We start from the raw sequence: 24621 nt of genomic DNA on the forward strand, positions 1-24621 counted from the left end.
ACGTCCTATTGGATGAGGTCATCCATCGGGATTCCCCCCAAAAAGAAGATGCTCTGAATTGATGACTGGAGCCAGATGTGAAGGAGGAGGTTGATCATCAGGAGTCAGATGTGAAGGAGGAGGTTGATCATCAGGAGTCAGATGTGAAGGAGGAGGTTGATCATCAGGAGTCAGATGTGAAGGAGGAGGTTGATCATCAGGAGTCAGATGTGAAGGAGGAGGTTGATCATCAGTGAACCTCTAGGATTGTGGCTGGGCTGGAGTTTACTTGATATTGTGAATCTATGTTATATATTTGTACCTCCTGTTTCATGAAGTGATGTCACTAAGTACTGCCCCTATATATTCAGTGCATTCGGAAGTTTTCAGACCCCTTCACTTTTTCCACATTTTGTTACGTTACAGCCTTATCCTAAAATGGATTCAACAATTTTTTACCCTCATCAATCTACACAATACCCAATATTGACATCACATTGCCCCATAATGACATCACAATACCCCATAATGACAAAGCAAAAACATGTAAATAAATGAAAAAATTTGATTTTCTTAAAAAAACAAGGACATTTTTAAGTGACCCCAAACTTTTGAATGGTAGTGTATGATGTATTGTTTCACCATGTAGGAGCAGTATAGACCTAGTCTGTTCATGATATACATCTACATGATGTATTGTTTCACCATGTAGGAGCAGCATGGACCTACAGTAGCTAGCTACTTATTTAGATTTAGTTTGACTTAATTAAACTGCTTTAAATGTGCTGTAGTAAACATTTTTTATTCTCAATAATCAATCAACACATTCCTGTCTTTTGTATGTCTCAATATAATAGGCGACGCTGCCAGCGTGACGTATAATCTAGTGGACGGTTCTTCAGAAACAGCTCGTCAACCACCTCGGTAGCTTGCTAGCCAACATAGCCGAAAGATTCAAGATATTTATATGCTTTCGATGTATTTATATGCTTTCGGTGTACACACTTCTGTCGTATCTACTTGTTAACCTATTTGATATTACGTAGTTTTTTATTAGTCAGCTATAGTAGCTGGCTGGTTAAGTTAGCACTAGCCTAGTCGCTAATGATAGCTAGCTAACATCCCCGACCATGAGCTCCCTAAACTACTCTCCTCCTGTTAAAGAAGAGGAGGATGGACGGAGAAAGAAGCTCAGGGGCTGAACATTGTCGTGAAAGAGGAGGAGAAAGAAGAGGATGTCACAGTAAAACAAGAAGTATAAGGTGAGGCTATTACAGTGAAAGAAGAAGAGAAAGACGTTTCAGTGGAAGAGGAGGAGGATGTTACAGTAAAAGAAGAGGAGGATGCAGTTTTTGGAGTGAAGAAGGAAGGGGAGATTACTGTCACATTGAAAGATGAAGAGGTGGAGATAGGAGATCTGATTAACACCAGTGAGTACCGCCTTAAATTCGTTTTTTAGTTTCGATATTCGGAGTTGGCTCGTCAATACCTCTTCAACGGAGGGCCCTGGGATGATGACTGATATGTCTAGAATCAGACGACGTAGAGAGCAAGCTACCTCTTGTTTTCTCGGTTCCGTTTCCAAAAAGTGACTTAACATATATATTTGAGAAAGGTCTATCTGCAGACTGGGGGGCACGGCAAGTAGTGATTTTAATGTAGTGATGTTTTACTACACACCGAGCCCCCCAATAGTGACATGTGAGAGTTGGGTTGGCTACATCAAAGATTATAGATATACTGACAAGATGTCTTTTCGCCCTAACAAGGGGAGTCGTTGTCCACAAAGCGGCACTGTGGGTTGTCTTTCTCCCGCCTATCCTGTCTTTGGATTGGTGGATACAAATTATTGTAATCTATTGTTTATATTCTATGAGGGTTGTTGACATCAATCGCCTGTATTCAACGGAGAGAGATGCTAAGCTACTAGCATGAATATGCGTAGCGATCTGGAGACAACTCCTATAGTGTTTTTTTTATCAAAGTTGTGGTATGTCATAACTTAAGCTTTACGAAACTTATGTTAGATCAAGTAAACCTCACGTAGCAAATAAGCCATTCATTTGGTTGTTGACCAAATTCGACACTTTCCACATTGGGTTGATAATTGTTTCCACTTGGATACAACCTACTGTATCCTACTGGCATGACCTAGAGAGATGTAACCTACTGGCATGACCTATACAACCCCTTGTATACAACCTACTGTAACCTACTGGCATGACCTAGAGAGATACAACCTATTGTAGCCTACTGGCATGACCTAGAGAGATACAACCTACTGTAGCCTACTGGCATGTCCTAGAGAGATACAACCTATTGTAGCCTACTGGCATTACCTAAATAGTTACAACCTACTGTAACCTACTGGCATGACCTAGAGATAAAACCTACTGTAACCTACTGGCATGTCCTAGAGAGATACAACCTACATCCAGAACTATTGGTTTCCTCATTACCAGATATACTACATCCATAACTAGTGGTTTCCTCATTAGCAGATATACTACATCCATAACTAGTGGTTTCCTCATTAGCAGATATACTACATCCATAACTAGTTGTTTCCTCATTACCAGATATACTACATCCATAACTAGTGGTTTCCTCATTAGCAGGGAGGGGTTTCTACAACCAGATTGTTTGCGTTTGCATCGCCCTCGTGCCGCAATTTTATTAAACACAGAAAGAGACCTATATTGGAGACCAAAAGTCGTCTGGCACACCGCTTACAGTTTCAACAACATGAATAACTTATTTCAATTCTACAAGCTTAGATGTTAATACTAATGTGAAAACAAGACAAAATTACTGTTCTTGCTCATTTTAAGACAAATGTCAAATAATCATTACATTCATTACAGACGTCAATTGTTGTACAACATCATGACTGCGCTGTTGGCATCACTTTTTACAGTGGATTTCCGCTGTTGTCAGCCTTTAACTATCTGTCTGACTTTGTTGTTCACACAGGAGAGTCAGGACTACCGTGGGTCCTCTGGGGAGCCTCAACAACATCATGATGCTGACAAGGCAGAGAAGAATCTCTCCACATCAGAACATCTTAATAAGAAACACCCGCAGAGATCCACAGGGAAGAAACCTCGCTGCTGCTCTGATGGTGGGAAGAGATTCACCTCCTCAGCAAGCATTATAATTCATCAGAGAATCCACACAGTAGAGAAACCTTATAGCTGTACTCAATGAGGGAATAGTTTTTCTCATTAAACCAGCCTGACATCACACCAGAGAACACACACAGGAATGTTATCTTATATCTGTAGCTGTGGTCAATGTGGGAAGAGTTTTACTCGGCTAAGCAGCCTGATATCACACAAGAGAACACACTCAGGAGAGAAACCGTATAGCTGTAATGAATGTGGGAAGAGTTTTATTAACCTTAGCAGCCTGATGTCACACCAGAGGACACACACAGGAGAGAAACCTTATAGCTGTACTTAATGTGGGAAAAGTTTTGTTCAATCTGGCAATCTGACAGTACACCAGAGAACACACACAGGAGATAAATATTATATCTGTGATCAATGTGGGAAGAGTTATTTTTACAGCTGGCCATCTGACTGCACACCAGAGAGCACACACAGGAGAGACATCTTATAGCTGTAATCAATGTGACAAGAGATACTCTGTCTGATCAAACATCAGAAAATACATGAAAGAGTTGTTTCATGATATCAATGAATTAATGTCAATGTTGAATGTTAAGACTTTGTAGTAAGAGTATTTTAATAATGTCACAATGTAGAAGCCTAAACGTTTGCCCCCTTATCTTTTGATTTCAACATGATATGGATATTAGCCTCAGAAAAAATCCAGGCTCTGAATTGAAAGAGTACTATTTATGTGATTTAACAAAAAGTGACAAACACAAAAAGAGCTGTGTTGCACTTACCATGTTGGTGACCCACTTGAATCAAAATGCAACACTTCTAAATGTAGAGATCTGTTTTATACAAATTGTCCTCTAACCAGTGATGTACACATTATTCCCAGATTACGTGTGGTTTTTGAGCTGTTAGTTTCATCTATATGTGCAACCTCATCTCCCTCATCTTGCACAATTGATTTTAACACGATATCGATGAGTTATGACAAATAAGTGTTGTGTTCTTTGTTTAGCGACCCCTACATATAAATGCATCACTCCAAAATGTAGCTGACTGTCTTCTGCAGGTTGTCTTCTAACCAGTGATCTAAAAGATATCTCCCATTTTTAAATGTTAGTTTCAACAGCAAATACAACCTAATCTCCCCCCTAATCAATATCAGTGAGTTATTGCTACTTGTCAAAACAACAGTGTTTTTGGTGCTTGTGTCCATGGAGAGGACAACTTGGTTTCTGATTGTCTCAAGGTTGGGCAGTCAAAAAGATTTGTGTTTAGCCTGTGTGTTCCATGGAACACAAATTATTTGGAATTTCTGTATTCGAGATGAGTTGTGTTTGGGCTCGTTCCAAGGGGACGAGAGTTCTAGAAGCTAGTGAGTTTTAGGAAGATGAGAGTTCTAGAAGCTAGTGGGTTTTAGGAAGGGAAAAAATACATGTTTTTTTTCTTGTTTTTAATTGTTGATAGCCAGTAGACACCATGTTTATATTGTTGAAGGTGAAGCATTTTAGTTGATTATATTGTGAAATGGAAGTTGTTTTCTGTTGGTGGTGCGCATTCTTTTAAGGTGTTACAGTCTGGTTTTTCCATTTATGTTTTGAGGTTGGACTTTAGCACGTATAGCTCGTTAGCGCGTATAGCTCGTTAGTATGTAGGACGCACTGATTGGTGTCACCTAGTTAGTCAGTATGTGTTACACCTGTGCTGGCTTGTCCATCTTGTTAGTGGGAAGGTGTTTCACCTGAGCTGGTCCAGGTTCTATTTAAGAGTGTCTGGCCCAATGCTCCAGTTGTGTTGATAGATGTGGAGAGTCAACACCTTTAGTTGCTCCACCTTTTTGATTAAAATATGTTTTCATTCCAAGTTGAAGCTTCTTTCTGAAGAGAGCTTATTTTTTTAAATGAATCAATACAAGCAAACAAGATCGGTTCCGGGGATTGGTATGGCAAATACCTTACGATTTGCCTGGACTGAAAATGAGATGGAGCCGTGGAGTAGAGAGACATTTGGAAGGACTATTTTGATGGGATGCCTCAGGATAGAGGTGAAGGAAGTGCTCTGCCTTCAAGGGAACCCGAATGAGAAGGCTTTCGATGTGACGTTTCACAAAGAAGAAAAACACGACGAAGTAATGAAGATGGCAAAGGAAGCTGAGAAAACGGGACCCCTGTGCCATTATGCGGTGACCAGCCTGGCGAAGAACAACTTCAGGGTGGTCACCGTAACCATGTACAATCCGCACGTGAAAGATGAAGAGGTGAGGGCCTTTCTGGGGAGGTACATGGACAATGTCTCCTCAGCGAGGTACCTCAGGGACTTCCTGGGTTTCTGGAACGGGAGAAGAGGGTTCCAGGCGTTACTCAGGGAGTCCCCGAAGAGTGTGGATGGCTACCTCCATCCTCCGGCGATGTTCTCCCTGGGGGCTGACAGGGGAACACTCTACTATGCCCGTCAGCCCCCGTTCTGCAGGCGTTGTATGGCCTACGGCCATATCCTGGCCTTGTGCAGTGCCAAGAGGTGTCGATTTTGTGGGTCGGAAGAGCACGAGGCCAAGGAATGTGACGAGCCCAAGGCTTGCCACGGGTGTGGCTCAAGAGCACACCTGTGGCGTGATTGCCCGGCTCGTCACAGGTCATACGCGTCTGCAGCTGGGGGGGGAGCGGGGGATGGGGGGAGGAAAGAGAGGACGCATGCGGATTGTACGGATGGCACAGGGGAAAGGACGGAGAAGGACGAAGAGGCGAAAAGAAAGAGGAGAGAAGATGGAAAGAAGGAAAAAGAAGGAGAGATTAAAAAGAAGGTGGAAGAACGTGGAGGAGCAGAGAAGGGGACAGTGGGACGAGAAGGAGTGGAAGAGGGAAGGGGGACAGTGACGGAGAAGGAGGGAGGAGTGGGAGGGGAGGGGGGGGGAGATGGGGGGGAAGGAGTGGGGGGACAGCCTGCCAGGCTTCCTCGAGGTCGAAATGAGGGATTTGGTGGAGGGGTTAGTGGGGATGGGACGTTGTGTCTCCCCGCTACCTCCTTCACCAAAGAAGAAAGGGATAAAGAGGGGGAGCTTGGCAGGAAGTGAGAGGGAGGGGGGTGTGGAGGGGGAGGGTGGGGTTAAGAGAGTGGCGGGGGGGGGGGGAGGGGAGGGTAATTTGTCCTCCCGGTTTGCCTCAGCCCCTTGCATTTTAGTGGATGACTCCAGTGAGGGGTCGGTGGGTTGTTTGCTAGAGGGATCCCAACTCCTGTTTGGGGAGATGGGGTCCCCTATATGCAGCCCCGAGGCAAACAGGGAGGGGGGGATGGTGGGTGGGGAGGGAGGACCCAACACACTGCCTGGATCATGGGTTGGGATGGAGGATAGGGGGGCGTCAGGAGAGGAGAGGACGTCCCCGCCGGTGGAGATGGACCAGGGGAGCATCGGGTGAGTCTCCTGGTTTTTCTTTGGGTTTTGGGGTTTTTATTTGTTGTAAATAATTAAATGAATAGTTCTGTTTTTTTTTTTTGTCTAAATGTTAGGGGGTTAAGGGATAATGTTAAAAGGAGGGCGGTTTTTTGTTATTTAGAGGGTGTGGGGTTTGATTTCTGTTTTTTACAGGAGGCTCACCTGAGGGATGGTGGGGATGTGTGTAGATTTAAGAGGGAGTGGGATAAGGGGGAATCTTTTTGGGGCATAGGAGGGGTGCACTCAACAGGAGTAGGGATTTTGTGTGGGCATAGAGAGGTTAAAATAGAGAACACTTTTGTAATAATGCAGGGTAGAGTTTTGGGGATAGATGTTAAGTTTAGAGAAGCTAGATATAGGTTAATTGGGGTGTATGGGCCACAGGTGGCGGCAGACAGGAGGGAGATGGTGGACTGTCTGGCGCCCCTGTGTGTTACAAACAGGCACTTGGTGATAGGAGGAGACTTTAATATAGATTTAGGGTTAGGCGGTGATAGCAGTGCAGGTGCCATCTCTGGGCTAATGGCTTGCCATGGTCTGGTTGATGGTTGCCTGCACACTACTCCGGCAATGGTCGGTCCTACATGGCGCAACTCCAGGGGGGTTGCGCGGAGGCTCGACTACATTTTTGTATCCAGGTCTTTGGGTCAGTTGTCTGGGCGACTGTTGCCTGTTTTCTTCACGGATCACGACGGGGTGTTCCTGCAGGTGGGGTCGCCAGTCTGCCTCTTCGGTAGGGGGTACTGGAAGTTAGATCGGGATATACTGGAGGAGCAGGCTTTCGTTGACGCATTTTTTTGTTTCTTTCGGAGGCTTGACGGCCTCCGGTCCATGTGCGAGGGGGTGTTAGAGTGGTGGGATTTAGTCAAGGGGAGGATAAGGGCTTTTATAATAGGATATTGTAGAAGGAAAAACAGGGAGGAAAGGAGGGAGGTGGATCGTATCCAAAGGTTAATTGAACTCGAGTACGAGGCAGGCAACCTCGGCGGGTCGATTGACTGGGAGAGATTCGCAGCCCTAAAGGCGCAGCTCAGGGAGCTGCAGGAGCAGAAGGCTCGAGCTTTCCTGGAGCGTGCGCATAGTGGCTTTCTAGAACATAATGAGACTTGTTCCGCTATGTTCTTTAAGTCGGTTAGGGCCAGACAGAGTAGGAAGGTAATGAAGAGAGTTAGGGAAGAAAATGGTAGTATAGTAAGTAAACCAGAGGAAATGGTCAGGGTGACAACTGATCATTTCCAAGGTTTATTTAAGGAAAGGGAAATAGATGTAGAGCAGGGAAACGTGTTTTTAGAACACTTGTCCCGGCGGTTGCCAGAGGACATTAGAGACGTGATGGAGGCCCAGATCTCACTAGAAGAGGTTGAGAGCGCTCTTAGGAGGATGGGAAAAGGGAAGGTGCCTGGGATGGATGGGCTGCCGGCTGAGTTTTACCTCAAGTTTTGGGGTATACTTGGACCAGTGGTTCTCGAAGTCTTGAAGGCCATCCTTGAGACGGGGGTCCCGGGGGGATCAATGGCTGTTGGTGTGCTGTCACTTCTTTATAAGAAGGGGGAAGCAACTGACCTTGGCAACTGGCGGCCATTGACCATGCTGTGCGTAGATTACAAGATTCTTGCAAAGGTTTTAGCAGACCGGTTGCGCACAGCCCTTCCCTACGTCGTCCACGAGGATCAGACGTGCGGGGTAGAGGGCCGCTCTATAAGATGGAACCTACAGTTGATCAGGGATTCCATCGCTTGGGTTGAAGATAGAGGGCTGCCTTTAATGGTAGCAGCGCTAGATCAGGCGAAAGCTTTTGATCGCGTGAATAGATATTTTCTATTCAGGGTGTTAGGTAGATTAGGATTTGGGGAGAAGTTTATAGGATGGATCCGTACTTTATATGTCGGAGCGGGGTGTCGAGTTAGTGTAAATAGTCACTTAGGTGACGTTTTTGACCTCTCGTCTGGGGTCAGGCAGGGATGCCCACTCTCGGCTCTCCTCTTCGTTCTGTACATGGAGCCTCTGGGGGCTGCCATTAGGGCAGACACAGGGGTGGAAGGCTTGTTGATCCCTGGAAGCAGTGGGCTGCGTGTTAAGATGACGCAGTACGCCGACGACACTTCCTTGCTGTTGTGCAAGGACTCGTGCCTGACAAGGTCCCTTGCCATCTTTGGGGATTTCACCCGAGCGTCGGGAGCAGTTCTGAACCATGCAAAGTCTTCCGTCAAGTTTTTCGGAATATGGCGCGGTAGAACGGATGTGCCTGGGGGGTTATCTCTCTGTGAAGGGGCCCTGAGGATTCTCGGGGTTCATTTTGAGACCTCCGGCTCAGCGACGCTAAACTGGAACATGCGTATCGCAGTGGTACAGAGGAAGCTAGCAATGTGGAAGGCTAGGTATTTGTCTTTTATGGGCAAAGTTCCGGTCCTAAAGGTGGATGTGTTGCCCTCTCTTTTGTACGTGGCATACATCTACCCATTGCCGGCTTGTCTGAGGAGGCCTCTAGTGAGGCTTGTGTTTCAGTTTATGTGGAGTGGCAGGTGCGAGTGGGTCGCCAGGGCACGCATGATCTGTCCCATCGGGGAAGGAGGTAGGGGGGTACCACATTTCCCCCTCAAGCTGGACGCCATTTTTGTTTCTTTCTTGTTGACGGAGCTTGCTCGTCCGGTTATACACCCGTCCGGTTACCTCCTGCGGGTGTTCTTCTCGTATAAGGCGAGAAGCGTAATGGTGTGGTCTAACGCGGGTCCTCGGGCGGAACAGCTGCCGTGGCATTTTGGCCATGCGGCTGCGTGCGCACCCCGAGGTTGAAGTTGCCCGAGTAGGTTTAGACCACAGGCACCTGTACGAGGAGGTCAGGCAGGCAGGGAGTCCTGCGCCTGTAGCGGGCATCTCGTCAGTGGTCTGGGAGGGAGTGCAGGCGCGGGGCCTGGACAATAGGCTCAAGGACCTGATTTGGTTGGGCCTCCATAAGTGCTTGCCGGTACGTGCCATCTTGTACCGGTATAGTTTGGTGCAATCCCCCACCTGTCCAAGATCCTCTTGTGGCAGGGAGGAGACTGTGCGCCATGCCTTCTGGGACTGTGCCTTTGCCGGACTAGTCTGGGCTAGGGCACGGGTAATGCTAGGTGTGGTTAGGAGTGATTTTGTTTTGACATGGGCTAGGCTAGAGAGAGGCGTAGGGAGAGCAAAGGGAACGGATAGGGACAGGTTTCTGCTGTGGCTTCTCATGAGTCTCTTTAAAAAGGGACTGTGGGAAGCCAGGCAGAATTTAGTCAAGACAGGGAGAGATTGGGGGGTGGAAGGGATAGTGAGAAGGGTGGAAGGTGATTTGAGGGGGAAGATGAAGAGGGAGGAGAGGAAGTGGGGGAAGCATGCGGCACGGGAGAGGTGGAAAGGGGGTTTAGGGCTGGGAGTGTTAGAGTGAGTTTGGTAAGGGGATAGATTAGGGAAGGGGACATAGGGAAAGGGTTAGGGATTGGTTAGGTATGACGGGGAGGGACGATGCTCCCCTGAGGTTTGTTTTTGTTTGATGTTTTTGTAAATAGAATTAATTAAGAATGAATGAGAATTATGATTTTGTAATAGTATGAATGGTATTGATTGTAATAAATTATTTTAACCACCTTTTTGGTTTGCGTCCTGTCTTTAAGTTTGGTGTGTGTTTTTCTTTTGTTTGCCTCTTCTTGGGCAGATTTAGTGGGTCTCGTGGTGGGTGTCTTTTAGGTCCCAGTTGTTGTTACTAGTCAACTTCCAGTGCACACCCCCATAATGTCTTTCAGAGCCACTCCTAAAAAACAAGCTAATATTTTGGGTTGGATATTTTAACATTTTAATCAATGACATTTCCTTAGATGCTCATTAGTCTTTAAGTTATTGTTTTTGTACTAAATATGTTTATTTTCATTTCAGTTTGATTTGAACATATTGGGATAATTTTTTTTGCAATGACTGACTGATCAACAGACTCTTGGTCCATCTTAGTATGAACAACAGTATCAATCCCACTTTTCCAGCCTGCTGAAGGCGAGGTGGAGTAGTAAACACCACCCCCGGCTCTACCAGGGACTTGAGGTGGTTTCCCACAGCTCTGATTATGTCATGTTCCTTTGCTGTTCCATTTCTTGACTGCCCCTGCAACACAGAAACACATTTAGTCATATTATATAAAACACTCAAAGTAATGGATATGGATCTATGGCCTCAGTTACACCTGGCACCTAAATGTGACTTCTGTCATCTGATCACTCCAAGCTGGATTAGGTTTGGTTCTACCAGGATGGGGTGAATGAGTGGAGAAAAGTACATTTAATATAAATGACCTTCATAATTTCAAAGAACAAATGTGTGTGCCTGAGATGAAATTAACTTGCATACAGCCAAAAGGGGTAAGAAATTACAACAATATCAGTGGACAATTTGGACTAATGTAAATAAACATTGATGATGGAACATATTCCCTTTTGCTGATGTGATGAACCGCTAAGGGGGCATAAATATTTGTGTGACCTCTCACCTCTCTGGCTGAAGAAGTGTTCTTCCTAACCAGTCCCTCAACAGCTCTCTGACTGAGCTCCACCCTCACTGGGTCTTCAGAGGAGAGGAAGGCTGAGGAGGGATGGAAGGATGAATGGATCTGTCAGTGAATAACGTGTAGCGCTGCTGTTTATTCCCTCTGACAAAATCACTATTTTAGTAGTTCATTACAATAAATAAGGCTTTATACCAACTATCAATTACTTAGATAATGTATTTTCAGGTAGAGATACATCCTTGGGACGTCCCTAGCCCATTGAAGTTGACATTTAAAAGGGTTAAGGTAGGGGTTAAGGTAGGGTTTAGGATAGGGATTTCCCAAGGATCCCAGATAGCATTGACCATCGTGCATTCGTCTGTCTCTTTTACATAACACGTGTAAAAGAAACAGACAAGGCAATGAATTATGGTCATTGTAGTGAATTACATTTTATGCGCTAAACTATGAGGAATATTGATTGGCCTGTTGGAAACTACAACTCCCTACTACATCACACAGTTCAGTCTGGATCTGATTTATCAATGTTGTGAAGGAAAAATCTATGATAACCACTTTAAGTTTATGACATCTAATGTGTTCAAGGATCTCTTTAAGGTCGAGATATTTGTGTGTATATTTGTGTGGGTGTGCAACCACACACCCTCTGGACAGACAGGCCAAAGGCACTTGGCCCAATTCAGAGAACCGTTGATTGACTTCAGAGGAACTGTGTCTAGAGTGATTTCCTGTTGTTCTGACACCTCACTAGAAGACTAGAATAACAAGCTGTTGCTACAGAACGAGACGACCAATTCACAGTTAGTCTGTGTCTCGTTCTCCACCCATGTACACATACCAAGATCATGTGTTTTCTATATGCACAAGATAGTTTGAATATATAAGGCTTCTGAACTCCTTGTGTCATCGAGCTCTCGGCCTTCCACCTCAGAGTGTAGGGCTGACCAGCTACATTATTGCAATTCTTATCAAATAAAGGTTGATTGTTTGAAGAAATTACAAAGTCTCTCCTGATTGGTTAGAATTTCCACCACAATGTGCAGTAGGCTTTTTCAATTCCAACAATGACAGACTATATACATACTGTTGTTGATTTACTTCTGTGTTTTGAGTCGTTGTCCTGTTGCATCACCCAACTTCTGTTGAGCTTCAACTGGCGGACAGACAGACTAACATTCTCCTGCAAAATGTCTTGATTTACTTGGGAATTCATTTTTCCATCGCTGATAGCAAGCTGTCCTGGCCCTGAGGCAGCAAAGCAGCCCCAAACCATGATGCTCCCTCCACCATACTTTACAGTTGGGATGAGGTTTTGATGTTGGTGTGCTGTAACTTTTGTTCTCCACACATAGTGTTGTGTGTTCATACTGTATTGGAGCAGCAGCAGCTGACTGACCAGTTCAACGTCAGTTCACCGTCTCACCTCATACTGTATTGGAGCAGCAGCAGCTGACTGCCCAGTTCAATGTCAGTTCACCGTCTCACCTCATACTGTATTGGAGCAGCAGCAGCTGACTGCCCTGTTCAACATCAGTTCACCGTCTCACCTCATACTGTATTGGAGCAGCAGCAGCTGACTGACCAGTTCAACGTCAGTTCACCGTTTCCATAAAGCCAACATGGCTTTACACTCATTAATGTATGTTTCCAATCTAGAGCAGTTCTCACTTTTGTGAGAATGAACTAGCTAACGCTAACTAACTAAGGTCGATGACCTATCCAGACGAGATGTTACAACGAACTGAATCGTCAATGGAGGTCTTCGTCTTTAAATAGCCTGCTGCTGCATGCAATACTATTAACTCACAAGGGGGCATAATGTTACGTGTACAATACTATCCCATTTTGGGGGGGGGGATTGGGGGGGGGAGATCACGTGACCCTTGAACGAGATGGCCGCATGAACTAAGAGCTCCGCACAAGTAGTTTCCAATTCCTAATCTTACCTCCACTCCAAGTTCAAACTCATTTAGCTTTAGTAAGAAAAAGTAATGGCGGCTACAAAAGGCGACAAACAGGTGACATTTTTACCCGGACTCGAGTATTAGCGACGGAAAAAGCCTCCAAGAAGAAGCTAGCTTCAGAAAAAACTAGCGCCATTAGCCAGGAGCAAGAGAACCCGCTCCCCCCCGAGGCACAACGAATGCCAACCTCGCACTCTGTCGAAGACATCCTTTCTGAGTTGAAATCCCAACGTACAGAACTAAACACTAAATTGGATGCCATTAACTGTCAGCTCAGTGCGATAGGTGGGAAGGTGACAATCATGGAAAACGCTTTGCCTGACATCAACAACAAGATAATCATAAACGCGGGGCGCCTGGACGAGGCAGAGGGGCGAATCCTATCCATGGAAAACTTATTGACAGATGCCATGGAAACAATAGCATATGCTAAAAAGAAAATTGAGCATCTGGAAGAGAAAACAGAGGACCTGGAAAACAGGGGGCGAAGGATTAATTGTGTTCTATTCAATCTGGGCGAAAAAGAAGAGGGAAACATGCCACTGATCCGCTACCTGCAAGACAAACTTCCCGAGTGGCTCCACCTGTCCACCGACCGGCCCATAGAACTCGAGAGAGCTCACCGAGCACTGAGGCCCCCACCAGCAGCCAGACAACCACCGCGCCCAATCACCATACGTTTCCTGAGATTCACCGACAAGGAACGAGTCCTACAGGCGGCGAAAAACAACACCATCACAGTGGGAAACGCCAAACTCGATTTACACCAGGACCTGTCAGCTGGAATACGTCGAGAGTTTGACGAAGTGAAGAAATACTCAATTGACCGAGGCATCTTCAGGGGATTCAAATACCCAAACGAGCTCAGGATTCTTCACCAAAGAGCCTTGCGATACTTCAAAACTCCCGAAGAGGCAAAACGTTTTTTGAAAGACAATCCTGGTAAATGAGAAACAGACCAATGACTAAATGCGATTAATGCCATTACTAAAGGAGGTAAGACAACATATAACCGATATCCAGAGACCCACCCCCTAAATGTCATTATAGCCGTCCAATTTATATTTATTTTCCTTTAACTGAGAGGGATGGGCTGTATAGCGTAACCTAGGCCTACTAATGTTTCAGCCTACTTTTATTTCCCTGTTTTTTTGTTGACATTATTACTTGGGGTTCCCTATGTCCCTTGGGGGAGGTATATGTAGGCTGGGCTATTGATTTTATTTTTCTCCCCTCTTTTACTGTGGTCTGGACAAGGGCAACTGTGTCATTTACTCAATGCGGGGTGGAGAGGATGAGGCATTTCTTTGGTGGGGAGAGGGAGACGTTGTGCGTTGCTAACTGTTCCCGGTTTTTGTTTTATTCGGAACACAGAATTGAGACTGAGCGGGGGGGGGGGGGGGGGGGGGGGTGGTAATAGATCCAACGGGATGTGTCGAGTTGTTTGGGAACTCGGCTGGGGTGTTCAGAGATTATTATTTTATGTACACCATTTATTTTCCTTTTATGTGAACGCAGCTGTAATTACTATCCATTTTTACCCAGCGATGACTTGCACTAAAGTTCGATTACTGTTCGATGACGATGACTAGTACCTTAAATCTATTGACATGGAACTGCCATGGTCTAGGGCATGCAATAAAGCGGAAAAAGATACTATGTGCTCTAAAAAAGGAAAAAGAAGACATCACGCTATTAGAAGATACACACATCTGTGATGCTGAACATGCCAAACTCCGCAGAGCTTGGGTGGGACAGGTGTATTTCTCATCTTTCAAATCAAACAGTAGAGGCACAGCCATACTTATACATAAAAATGTTCCATTCATAATTGACAAAAACATATCTGATCCGGAGGGGAGATTTATTTTGATAACTGGGTCACTATATGGTCAACCAATTACTATATTAAACATATACGCCCCTAACACAGATACTCCTGCCTTCATGTCAAAAATTATAACCCTGTTCAATGAGCATTGTGTCTCCTTTGGCATGGTGGCTGGAGATTTTAATTGTACCCTTAACCCAACCCTAGACAAATCATCTCAAGTCCCCACCACAAATCCTAGATCTGCAAAGATGTTGAACTGTCTTACTAAAGAGATGGGACTGATAGATATCTGGAGAGAGACTAATAGCTCATCTATGGACTACACATACTACATACTAACACCTACTCCCGTATAGATTACATTTTTATCCCAAAGAGTTTCATAAATTCAGCCACATGTACAATCGGACCCATAGCACTTTCAGATCACGCCTTTGTCCACCTCCGCTTTGACCACCTCCGCTTTGACCTCTGCAAAAACATCCCGAGATCAAAGAGCTGGAAATTCAACACCTCCATGCTATCAAACGAAGCGTTCCATACATTGGTAACTACATGGATAGACAACTACACACAAGACAACAAAGATTCTCCTGTTTCTCCGGCCACAATGTGGGACGCTGCTAAAGCCACACTAAGAGGTCATCTAATCGCATATGCTTCCTCTAAGAAAAAAGCAATGGAAGCACACAGGCTAGATCTTGAGAGGGAGCTGGAATGCTGTGAAAGAATACATAAACAATCCCCAGACAGCACCTCCTGGAGTCATCTTAAAGCAGCCAAAGCCAAATTGAATTTGGACTACTAAACAGAAATACCATGAGTATAGCAATAGGCCCAGTAGATTGCTTGCTTACCAATTAAAAAAGGAGCAGTCAGAGCATACAATCATGGCTATCTGAACAGCAGAGGACGAGGTCACATACAACCCCAAAAATATCAATTTAACTTTTCATGATTTTTACTGCAAACTATACACCTCTGAGAGAGAACACACGGAAGCAGAACTCCACTCTTTCCTAAAGGGAATCTCGCTACCTAAACTATCAGAGACCGACCAAGAAGATCTCAACTCCCCCTTCACTCCTGAGGAGATCCTGGAGGCAATTACCTCCATGCCACCTAATAAGTCCCCAGGCCCAGATGGATTCCCCAGAGAGTTCTACAAAGCTTTTTGGCCCCAGCTCCGCCCTATCTTCATGCCAATGCTGGAGGATTTTTTGCAAAAACTGAGTTCTCCCAGACTCAATGCACACAGCCCGCATTAGTGTTGCTAAAAAAGGACAAGGACCCCCTATCCTGCTCGTCCTTCCGGCCCATAAGCTTGTTGGATTTTGACTATAAAATAATTACCAAATTGCTCGCCAAAAGACTAAACACTCTTCTTCCCAAAATAATAAAAGTGGACCAAACTGGATTTATTAGAGACAGATACTCTGAGAACATTCGCCGTCTTTTTGATATTATTGATCAAGTAAACGCACAGAAGACCCCTGTCCTGCTGGCTTCACTGGAGGCTGAGAAGGCGTTTGACAGGATGGAGTGGAGCTTTCTGTTTTCAGTCTTAGAAAAGTTCAATATGGGCCCAAATTTTATTAAATGGATCAAATTCAATCAGGTGGATCAATCAGGTGGATCAAACTCTCATCCAAATGCCATGGTGACTACTAATGGACTGAACTCTGACAGATTCCCTCTGGAACGGGGCACAAGATAAGGGTGCTCGCTGTCCCCCCTGCTCTACTTGTTGGGGGCGGAGCCTCTGGCAGAGCTGATAAGGAGCAATCCAAGTATTATGGGTGTTTCTGCAGGCGGCCTGCAGCACAAGATTTCGCTTTACGCGGATGATGTCTTGCTCTACATATCCAACCCTGAGAAATCCCTCCCTCTCATTTTAGACACAATTGCTCAGTATGGCAAATTTTCAGGTTATAAGATCAATTTTAACAAATCCACTGTCTGCCCTCTCAATATTACACTCACCAGCTCTATGAAGACACTATGTCCTTTCCAATGGAAAACACAGGGGTTTCAATACCTCGGGATCTTCATAACACCAGATCTGAATAGCCTTTTTAAGGAAAATTATCTTCCACTCCTGGATCGAATCAAGAACGATCTCCAAACCTGGATCTCCCTCCCAATTAGCTTAGTAGGAATAATTAATGTCATCCGTATGAACGTCCTCCCTAGACTGAACTACTTATTTCAGATGCTCCCATGCTATCTCCCAGTTTCCTTCTTCAAAACAACTAACCAAAGCATCACCAAATTTATATGGGGCAATAAAAAACCTAGGATCAAGTTATCCACTCTATCGAAACCTGAATCTAAGGGTGATCTTGCCCTTCCCTCCCTTCAATTGTACTACTGGTCTGCCCAAATCCGCAACATGCTAACATGGATCACAAACAGACAAGAGTCAACGTGGATTCAGATAGAAGCCCAATCCTGTGGTTCATTGCCCTTAAGCTCAATTATATTCATTAATAACTTTAGTGAAGTGGGCAACATAGCCAAAACCTTTGTGATTTACAGCACCCTACTAGCGTGGAGGGACTGTAAGAAATACCTGGGCATTTCCTCCCAAATATGTTCTCACTCGCCTATAGTAGGCAACCCAGACTTGCCAAAAGCCCTGAGGGATGCCAACTTTAATCTTTGGCATACTCTAGGAATCAGGACCTTTTTAGACCTATTTCATCAGAAAACCACTACACTGAAATCCTTTCAAGAGCCCTGAAGTGAATTTGATGTGCCAAGATCCATTTAAAAAAAAAAATATCTTCAAATTAGACGTCATTTCCACATTTACCTCCAAGAGGAGGTTTAGAACTCAGTTGAATGAAGTTGAAACCCTTCTTGTCACAGCACAATCCATTAAAGGCAAAATATCTTACATCTATAGACTCCTTTCTGAGAAAGGAGGCTCCTCCTTTACTCCTTTGAAAATAATCTGGGAAAATGACCTTGGTCTGACTGTCAGTGATGAGTTATGGGCGGAGGTTTGCGACAGGGTATACTGCTCCTCTACCAATGTAAAAATGAAAGAATCTAATTACACATTTTTGTACAAATTATATTATACTCCTTTGAGACTCCATAGAATGAAAACAGATATGTCTCCCAACTGTAAAAGATGTACCTCTGAAAGTGGAACCTATATGCATGTATTTTGGAGCTATAGAGAGATTGCCAGATTCTGTGCAATTTTTAAAATGCATTTTTTTAAGCCTGTCACATCTGTGAATGTGGAATGTGTTTTGTTGGTTGATTGAAAAACAAGAACTTAATAAAACTTTCAATTGAAAAAAATAAATAAAAATATATGTTGTAGGAGAGCTGCATTCAAAGTGTACATTTAACCTACATAGCAGTCAAAACAAACTGACATCTATTAGCATACAAATGGGTGCAAATGATCTTTTCAGATCTATTTAGAAATAAATCAAGTCCATGGAATGGATATAGACAAAAAGATAATTCAAGGACTATCAGAGGTAGAGAGGCGAGGCAGGGGTGAGGACATCGTCCTACTATTTTGACAGTCCCTGAAGGACAATACAGAAGAGGTGTTTGCTCTTATTCCTTCCCTTTCTCTAGTGTATTTTGTAATAAAATTAGCAAGTGTAGTAAGATCATTGCTTTACTTTACTAGGACTGGAGACCACAGCAGCGATTCTGCTCTTGCCCAACCTCTTCAATGAGGACCCGAGTGGCCTTTATGTCCGTGACAAGGTATGCCTATGCACCAATCATCTGTTTCTTCATAAACATAGGTGTGCATGCTTATATAAAACTACAGCTGAACATTTATGTTATTTGTTAATTGTATGTGTATTAATCTTTTCTTACTTTTGTTGACACAGATTTCACCGCTCTTCACTCCTTTACTGCACATCAGCGGAAATCCATTTCACCATGAGAGTGAAATCCCACTGGCCTTTGATGGGGAGAACATCCACGTCCTCGAGGACGTCTCCATGGGACTTGGGGCTCTGCTAGGGCTGTATTTTTTATTTTCCCTTAAATTTCTCAAAAATGTCAGAAAAACACATGTTGTTAAGTTACTGTGTTCTGGGGATAAGAGAAGTTGGGGTGAAGTTGGGGTGAAGTTACCAGGGCCGGTCATAAAGATGGCAAACTTCCTAACATAACTAAGTGGATATGATATACACACTAAAAACGCTAAAAAAAATCTGTATTTAGCATCAAGTCTACAATATTTACCTATGATTAATTTTTAATGTATGTTGTTTTTATTGTACATCATTAATTATATATTTTTTAAATGTCATGGAAAGCACCATACAAAGTAAATGTATTAATTATTATGGTCTGACATGTCTGCAGAAATGTTGCAATTTTGTAAATTGTTTTGTAAATATTAATTCACATTTGTGGTGCCACTAAATAAACAATGAATTATTTAAATCAATATTGTTATTATTATTATTGAAATATATTTTTTTAATAATGGAGGGAGGGAGGACAGGGAGTTAAAAAAATTAACCCCAAAAGGTTCTTTGAGGAACCATGATAAGGGGTTCTTCAAAGAACTTATAGGGGATCCTACAAAAGGTTATTTTAATAACTTTTAGGGGTTCCCCCACAGTTTACATTTGAAGAAACCCTAAAGGATACTCCAGGAACCTTTACTTTTTAGAGTGTATATTGGTCAAAGTCACCTTGTCTGAGAGACATTTATGTAGAGTTATACACATGCCAATTTAGGATGACTATTTTAGGGTGAAGTAGCGGCCACAACAGACAGACCTGATATCGCCCATAATTCGACGTCCATTGACATCACGTGCTGAGTGGGTATGACCAAAGTTATTATATTTTGCTACACTTTGTAGTACATTTTTACACGATGATACATGTTTCTGATGCCACATCGCCCGTTTTCAAAGGGAGTCGTTGGTTTTTAGGGGCAGTCGCTTTTTTAGCTTTTTGTCTGAAAGTATTTCTCAGCTACAATACCAACTCCAGTCAGCAGATGGCGATATGCGTCTTTCAGGTTATTCTGCCACTGTGACGTATAATCTAGTGGACGGGACGCTTCTTCAACATCAGCAGCTAGTCAGCCACCTTGGTTCACTCTAACTTTATGGAAAAAGGTTTATTCAATACATCTAGCAACTCCTGTCATACTGGGAAGACCCCCCACCCAGGCCTTAAGGGCAGGTTTATTTCAAATTTAGTACCCGGGTGGGGAAAATACAATAAGCGTTTTATAGTTTCATCCTTAGGGTAATTTCCCCTAAAGTGGACACACTCCCATCAGTTTCTGAGACAACTGCCCAGACTTTGTAGACTGTTTAATAATGCTTAAACCAACTCAAAACCTACGTTCGTCAACAGATGGGTTGTTTAAATTGTGTCTAATTATATTCCCAGTATTACTTTATCAAATCTCTAGTAATCATAAAACACGTACAATTCATCATATTTTCATCTATTCACAAATCCATATAAAACGTAAGAAATTCTCAGGTACTCACGGCAAACAATCTATTTGCTTTTTTAAGGACTCTCCACAGCTACAAAGCAACTCTCCAAACATACTCCCAGCAGAACAAAAAATAAACGTTTATTTCCCGGACAATGACCAGATCGTCAATGACCAGATCGTCTCTAACCTCCCAGAGACCACGGCAAAAATCAAGCCTCCCAGGAACTATAGACCTTCCGTTGCTTTCTAAAATATCATCCTGCTCTCAAAACCACCATGCGATATTTTATGATGTTACTATCCAAACTTCAGATTAAGATTCAGTCACACAACTCTCATACCACAGTCACACAACTCTCATCTCAGTCACACAACTCTCATATCTCAGTCACACAACTCTCATATCTCAGTCACGCAACTCTCATGTCTCAGTCACGCAACTCTCATATCTCAGTCACGCAACTCTCATATCTCAGTCACGCAACTCTCATACAGTGCCTTGCGAAAGTATTCGGCCCCCTTGAACTTTGCGACCTTTTGCCACATTTCAGGCTTCAAACATAAAGATATAAAACTGTATTTTTTTGTGAAGAATCAACAACAAGTGGGACACAATCATGAAGTGGAAGGACATTTATTGGATATTTCAAACTTTTTTAACAAATCAAAAACTGAAAAATTGGGCGTGCAAAATTATTCAGCCCCCTTAAGTTAATTATTTGTAGCGCCACCTTCTGCTGTGATTACAGCTGTAAGTCGCTTGGGGTATGTCTCTATCAGTTTTGCACATCGAGAGACTGAAATTTTTTCCCATTCTTCCTTTCAAAACAGCTCGAGCTCAGTGAGGTTGGATGGAGAGCATTTGTGAACAGCAGTTTTCAGTTCTTTCCACAGATTCTCGATTGGATTCAGGTCTGGACTTTGACTTGGCCATTCTAACACCTGGATATGTTTATTTTTGAACCATTCCATTGTAGATTTTGCTTTATGTTTTGGATCATTGTCTTGTTGGAAGACAAATCTCCGTCCCAGTCTCAGGTCTTTTGCAGACTCCATCAGGTTTTCTTCCAGAATGGTCCTGTATTTGGCTCCATCCATCTTCCCATCAATTTTAACCATCTTCCCTGTCCCTGCTGAAGAAAAGCAGGCCCAAACCATGATGCTGCCACCACCATGTTTGACAGTGGGGATGGTGTGTTCAGGGTGATGAGCTGTGTTGCTTTTACACCAAACATAACGTTTTGCATTGTTGCCAAAAAGTTCAATTTTGGTTTCATCTGACCAGAGCACCTTCTTCCACATGTTTGGTGTGTCTCCCAGGTGGCTTGTGGCAAACTTTAAACAACACTTTTTATGGATATCTTTAAGAAATGGCTTTCTTCTTGCCACTCTTCCATAAAGGCCAGATTTGTGCAATATACGACTGATTGTTGTCCTATGGACAGAGTCTCCCACCTCAGCTGTAGATCTCTGCAGTTCATCCAGAGTGATCATGGGCCTCTTGGCTGCATCTCTGTTCAGTCTTCTCCTTGTATGAGCTGAAAGTTTAGAGGGACGGCCAGGTCTTGGTAGATTTGCAGTGGTCTGATACTCCTTCCATTTCAATATTATCGCTTGCACAGTGCTCCTTGGGATGTTTAAAGCTTGGGAAATATTTTTGTATCCAAATCCGGCATTAAACTTCTTCACAACAGTATCTCGGACCTGCCTGGTGTGTTCCTTGTTCTTCATGATGCTCTCTGCGCTTTTAACGGACCTCTGAGACTATCACAGTGCAGGTGCATTTATACGGAGACTTGATTACATACAGGTGGATTGTATTTATCATCATTAGTCATTTAGGTCAAAATTGGATCATTCAGAGATCCTCACTGAACTTCTGGAGAGAGTTTGCTGCACTGAAAGTAAAGGGGCTGAATAATTTTGCACGCCCAATTTTTCAGTTTTTGATTTGTTAAAAAAGTTTGAAATATCCAATAAATGTCGTTCCACTTCATGATTGTGTCCCACTTGTTGTTGATTCTTCACAAAAAATACAGTTTTATATCTTTATGTTTGAAGCCTGAAATGTGGCAAAAGGTCGCAAAGTTCAAGGGGGGGGGGCGAATACTTTCGCAAGGCACTGTATCTCAGTCACGCAACTCTCATATCTCAGTCACGCAACTCTCATATCTCAGTCACACAATGCTATTTTCAAACATACCTAATCAATTCATTGTTTTTCAACAATATTTTAACCTGCAGAAATATTTTCACATTTCTATGTCATGGTTAGATCCTAGGATAATGCAACTCATACATTTACATATTACAATACTTCTAAAATGGGGTTCAGGTTTAAAACAATTACAGGTGCACCTTACTAGCTCATACTAAATCATAAATGGTCATAACCGGTAAACAGTTCGCACAGATTCCGGATGTTTTCCCTGAGATCCCAAGTTTGAGCACCATTTATCAGGAACGAGTTTGCTCTCACCTCTTAATTTAAAAAATATATACTTCCGAGGTGTGGTATCCACTCGGCTCGCTGCCTCTCAGATCAAAGGTGGGTCCATCTGCTCCGTTCTTTAAGTGTGGTCTCCCTGAGATTCCAAGTTAGAGGAATCCCTCGTGTACCATTTACCCAGGTCGTCGGGAGCGGTCAGCAAGTGAAGAATAACATCCCCATCGCCAAATGTGGTGGTTAACTTCTTTAATATCAAATGAGGAGAGAAACATATCACACAAGTCAGAGTTATGCCTAAATCTTTATTCGCTTAATAAGGGAGCAGGTCAATACAACGTGCACATATAAAGTGAATCAATTGAGTCTCTACGATAATGATGGCTGGTCGACCCACAGGACAAAAGTACAAAGGTCTTTTATAGCCAAGATACTCTCCTTTCAACCTACATGACGAACAACAGATGTATATAACGGGTCACAAGGATAAGATGTATGAAAGATACATACAATTCTCAGCAGACAGTATCTGCTGTAAAAACAGTACTTTGTGTAGAGACCAGGGTCTGGCCCTGGGGTAATCTCTCCCTGGTACCATATAGAACAGAAACATTAACTCATGCTCTGGAATGTGGTCTCTTTAGGTTTCATCACCCAAAAGACATTGTAAATCTCCTGTCAGTGTTATCTCCCAGAGGCCCATCCTCAGTAGAACACAGACACAATAGTTATAAGAACCCTCTATTCTGTTGCATAAAACAACCATTTAATGCAATAAAAGTATTATAATATACTCTTGCAATTTCGCTCTCAGTGTCCACAACTGGGACCTAAAAGACATCCACCATGAGACCCACTAAATCTGCCCAAGAAGAGGAAAACCCCACAACAAACTTAAAAACAGGACACAAAACAAAACGATAGCGCAACTAATGTTGTTGACTCTCCACATCTATCAAGACAACTGGAGCACTGGGCCAGACACTCTTAAATCGAACCTGGACCAGCTCAGGTGAAACACCTTCACACTAACGAGATGGAAAAGCCAGCACAGGTGTAACACATACTGACTAACGAGGTGACACCAAACAGTGCGTCATACATGCTAACGAGCTAGACGTGCTAAACTATATTTTCCCCCCACTAGTTTCTAGAACTCTCGTCTTCCTAAAACTCACTAGCTTCTAGAACTCTCGTCCCCTTGGAATGAGCCCAAACAAAACTCATCTCCAATACTGAAAAACATGCAGTCAAAATAAGATCCATGGTAACGCACTGGCTAAACGCAAAACACAAAACTTTTTGACTGCCAACCTTGAGACAATCAGAAACCAAGTTGCACAAAAACTCTTCCCACATTGACTACAACTATAAGATTTCTCTCTTGTGTTTGTTCTCTGGTGTATCGTTAGAGAGCTAGATGAAGAGAAACTCTTCACACATTTATTACAGCTATAAGATTTCTCTCCTGTGTGTGTTCTCTGGTGTATAGTTAGATTGCTAGATGTAGTAAAACTCTTCCCACAGTGACCACTAGTTATGGATGTAGTATATTTGGTAATGAGGTAACCACTAGTTATGGATGTAGTATATCTGGTCATGAGGAAACCACTAGTTATGGATGTAGTATATCTGGTAATGAGGAAACCACTAGTTATGGATATAGTATATCTGGTAATGAGGAAACCACTAGTTATGGATGTAGTATATCTGGTCATGAGGAAACCACTAGTTATGGATGTAGTATATCTGGTAATGAGGTAACCACTAGTTATGGATGTAGTATATCTGGTAATGAGGAAACCACTAGTTATGGATGTAGTATATCTGGTAATAAGGAAACCACTAGTTATGGATGTAGTATATCTG

At 43.3% G+C, this 24621-nt stretch overlaps 1 protein-coding gene across 1 annotated transcript; it reads left to right on the forward strand.

Annotated features, from left to right (window-relative positions):
- Nucleotides 1-610: 610 nt before the first annotated feature.
- LOC118938064 (zinc finger CCHC domain-containing protein 3-like) lies at nt 611-24176 on the forward strand. The gene is made up of 3 exons (XM_036939728.1): nt 611-1409; nt 2953-5937; nt 24165-24176. Exons 2-3 carry the CDS (start codon nt 5005-5007, stop codon nt 24174-24176), a joined length of 945 nt encoding a protein of 314 aa, XP_036795623.1. The 5' UTR covers nt 611-1409; nt 2953-5004.
- The last annotated feature ends 445 nt before the right edge of the window (nt 24177-24621 follow it).

This window comes from Oncorhynchus mykiss, chromosome 13 (assembly GCF_013265735.2).
Source record: "Oncorhynchus mykiss isolate Arlee chromosome 13, USDA_OmykA_1.1, whole genome shotgun sequence".
In the NCBI taxonomy this organism is placed as follows: Eukaryota; Metazoa; Chordata; class Actinopteri; order Salmoniformes; family Salmonidae; genus Oncorhynchus; species Oncorhynchus mykiss.

Bases quoted from the DNA above. Each gene is read 5' to 3' on its own strand.
- LOC118938064 (XM_036939728.1), top strand. From the start codon at position 5,005: ATGAATCAATACAAGCAAACAAGATCGGTTCCGGGGATTGGTATGGCA.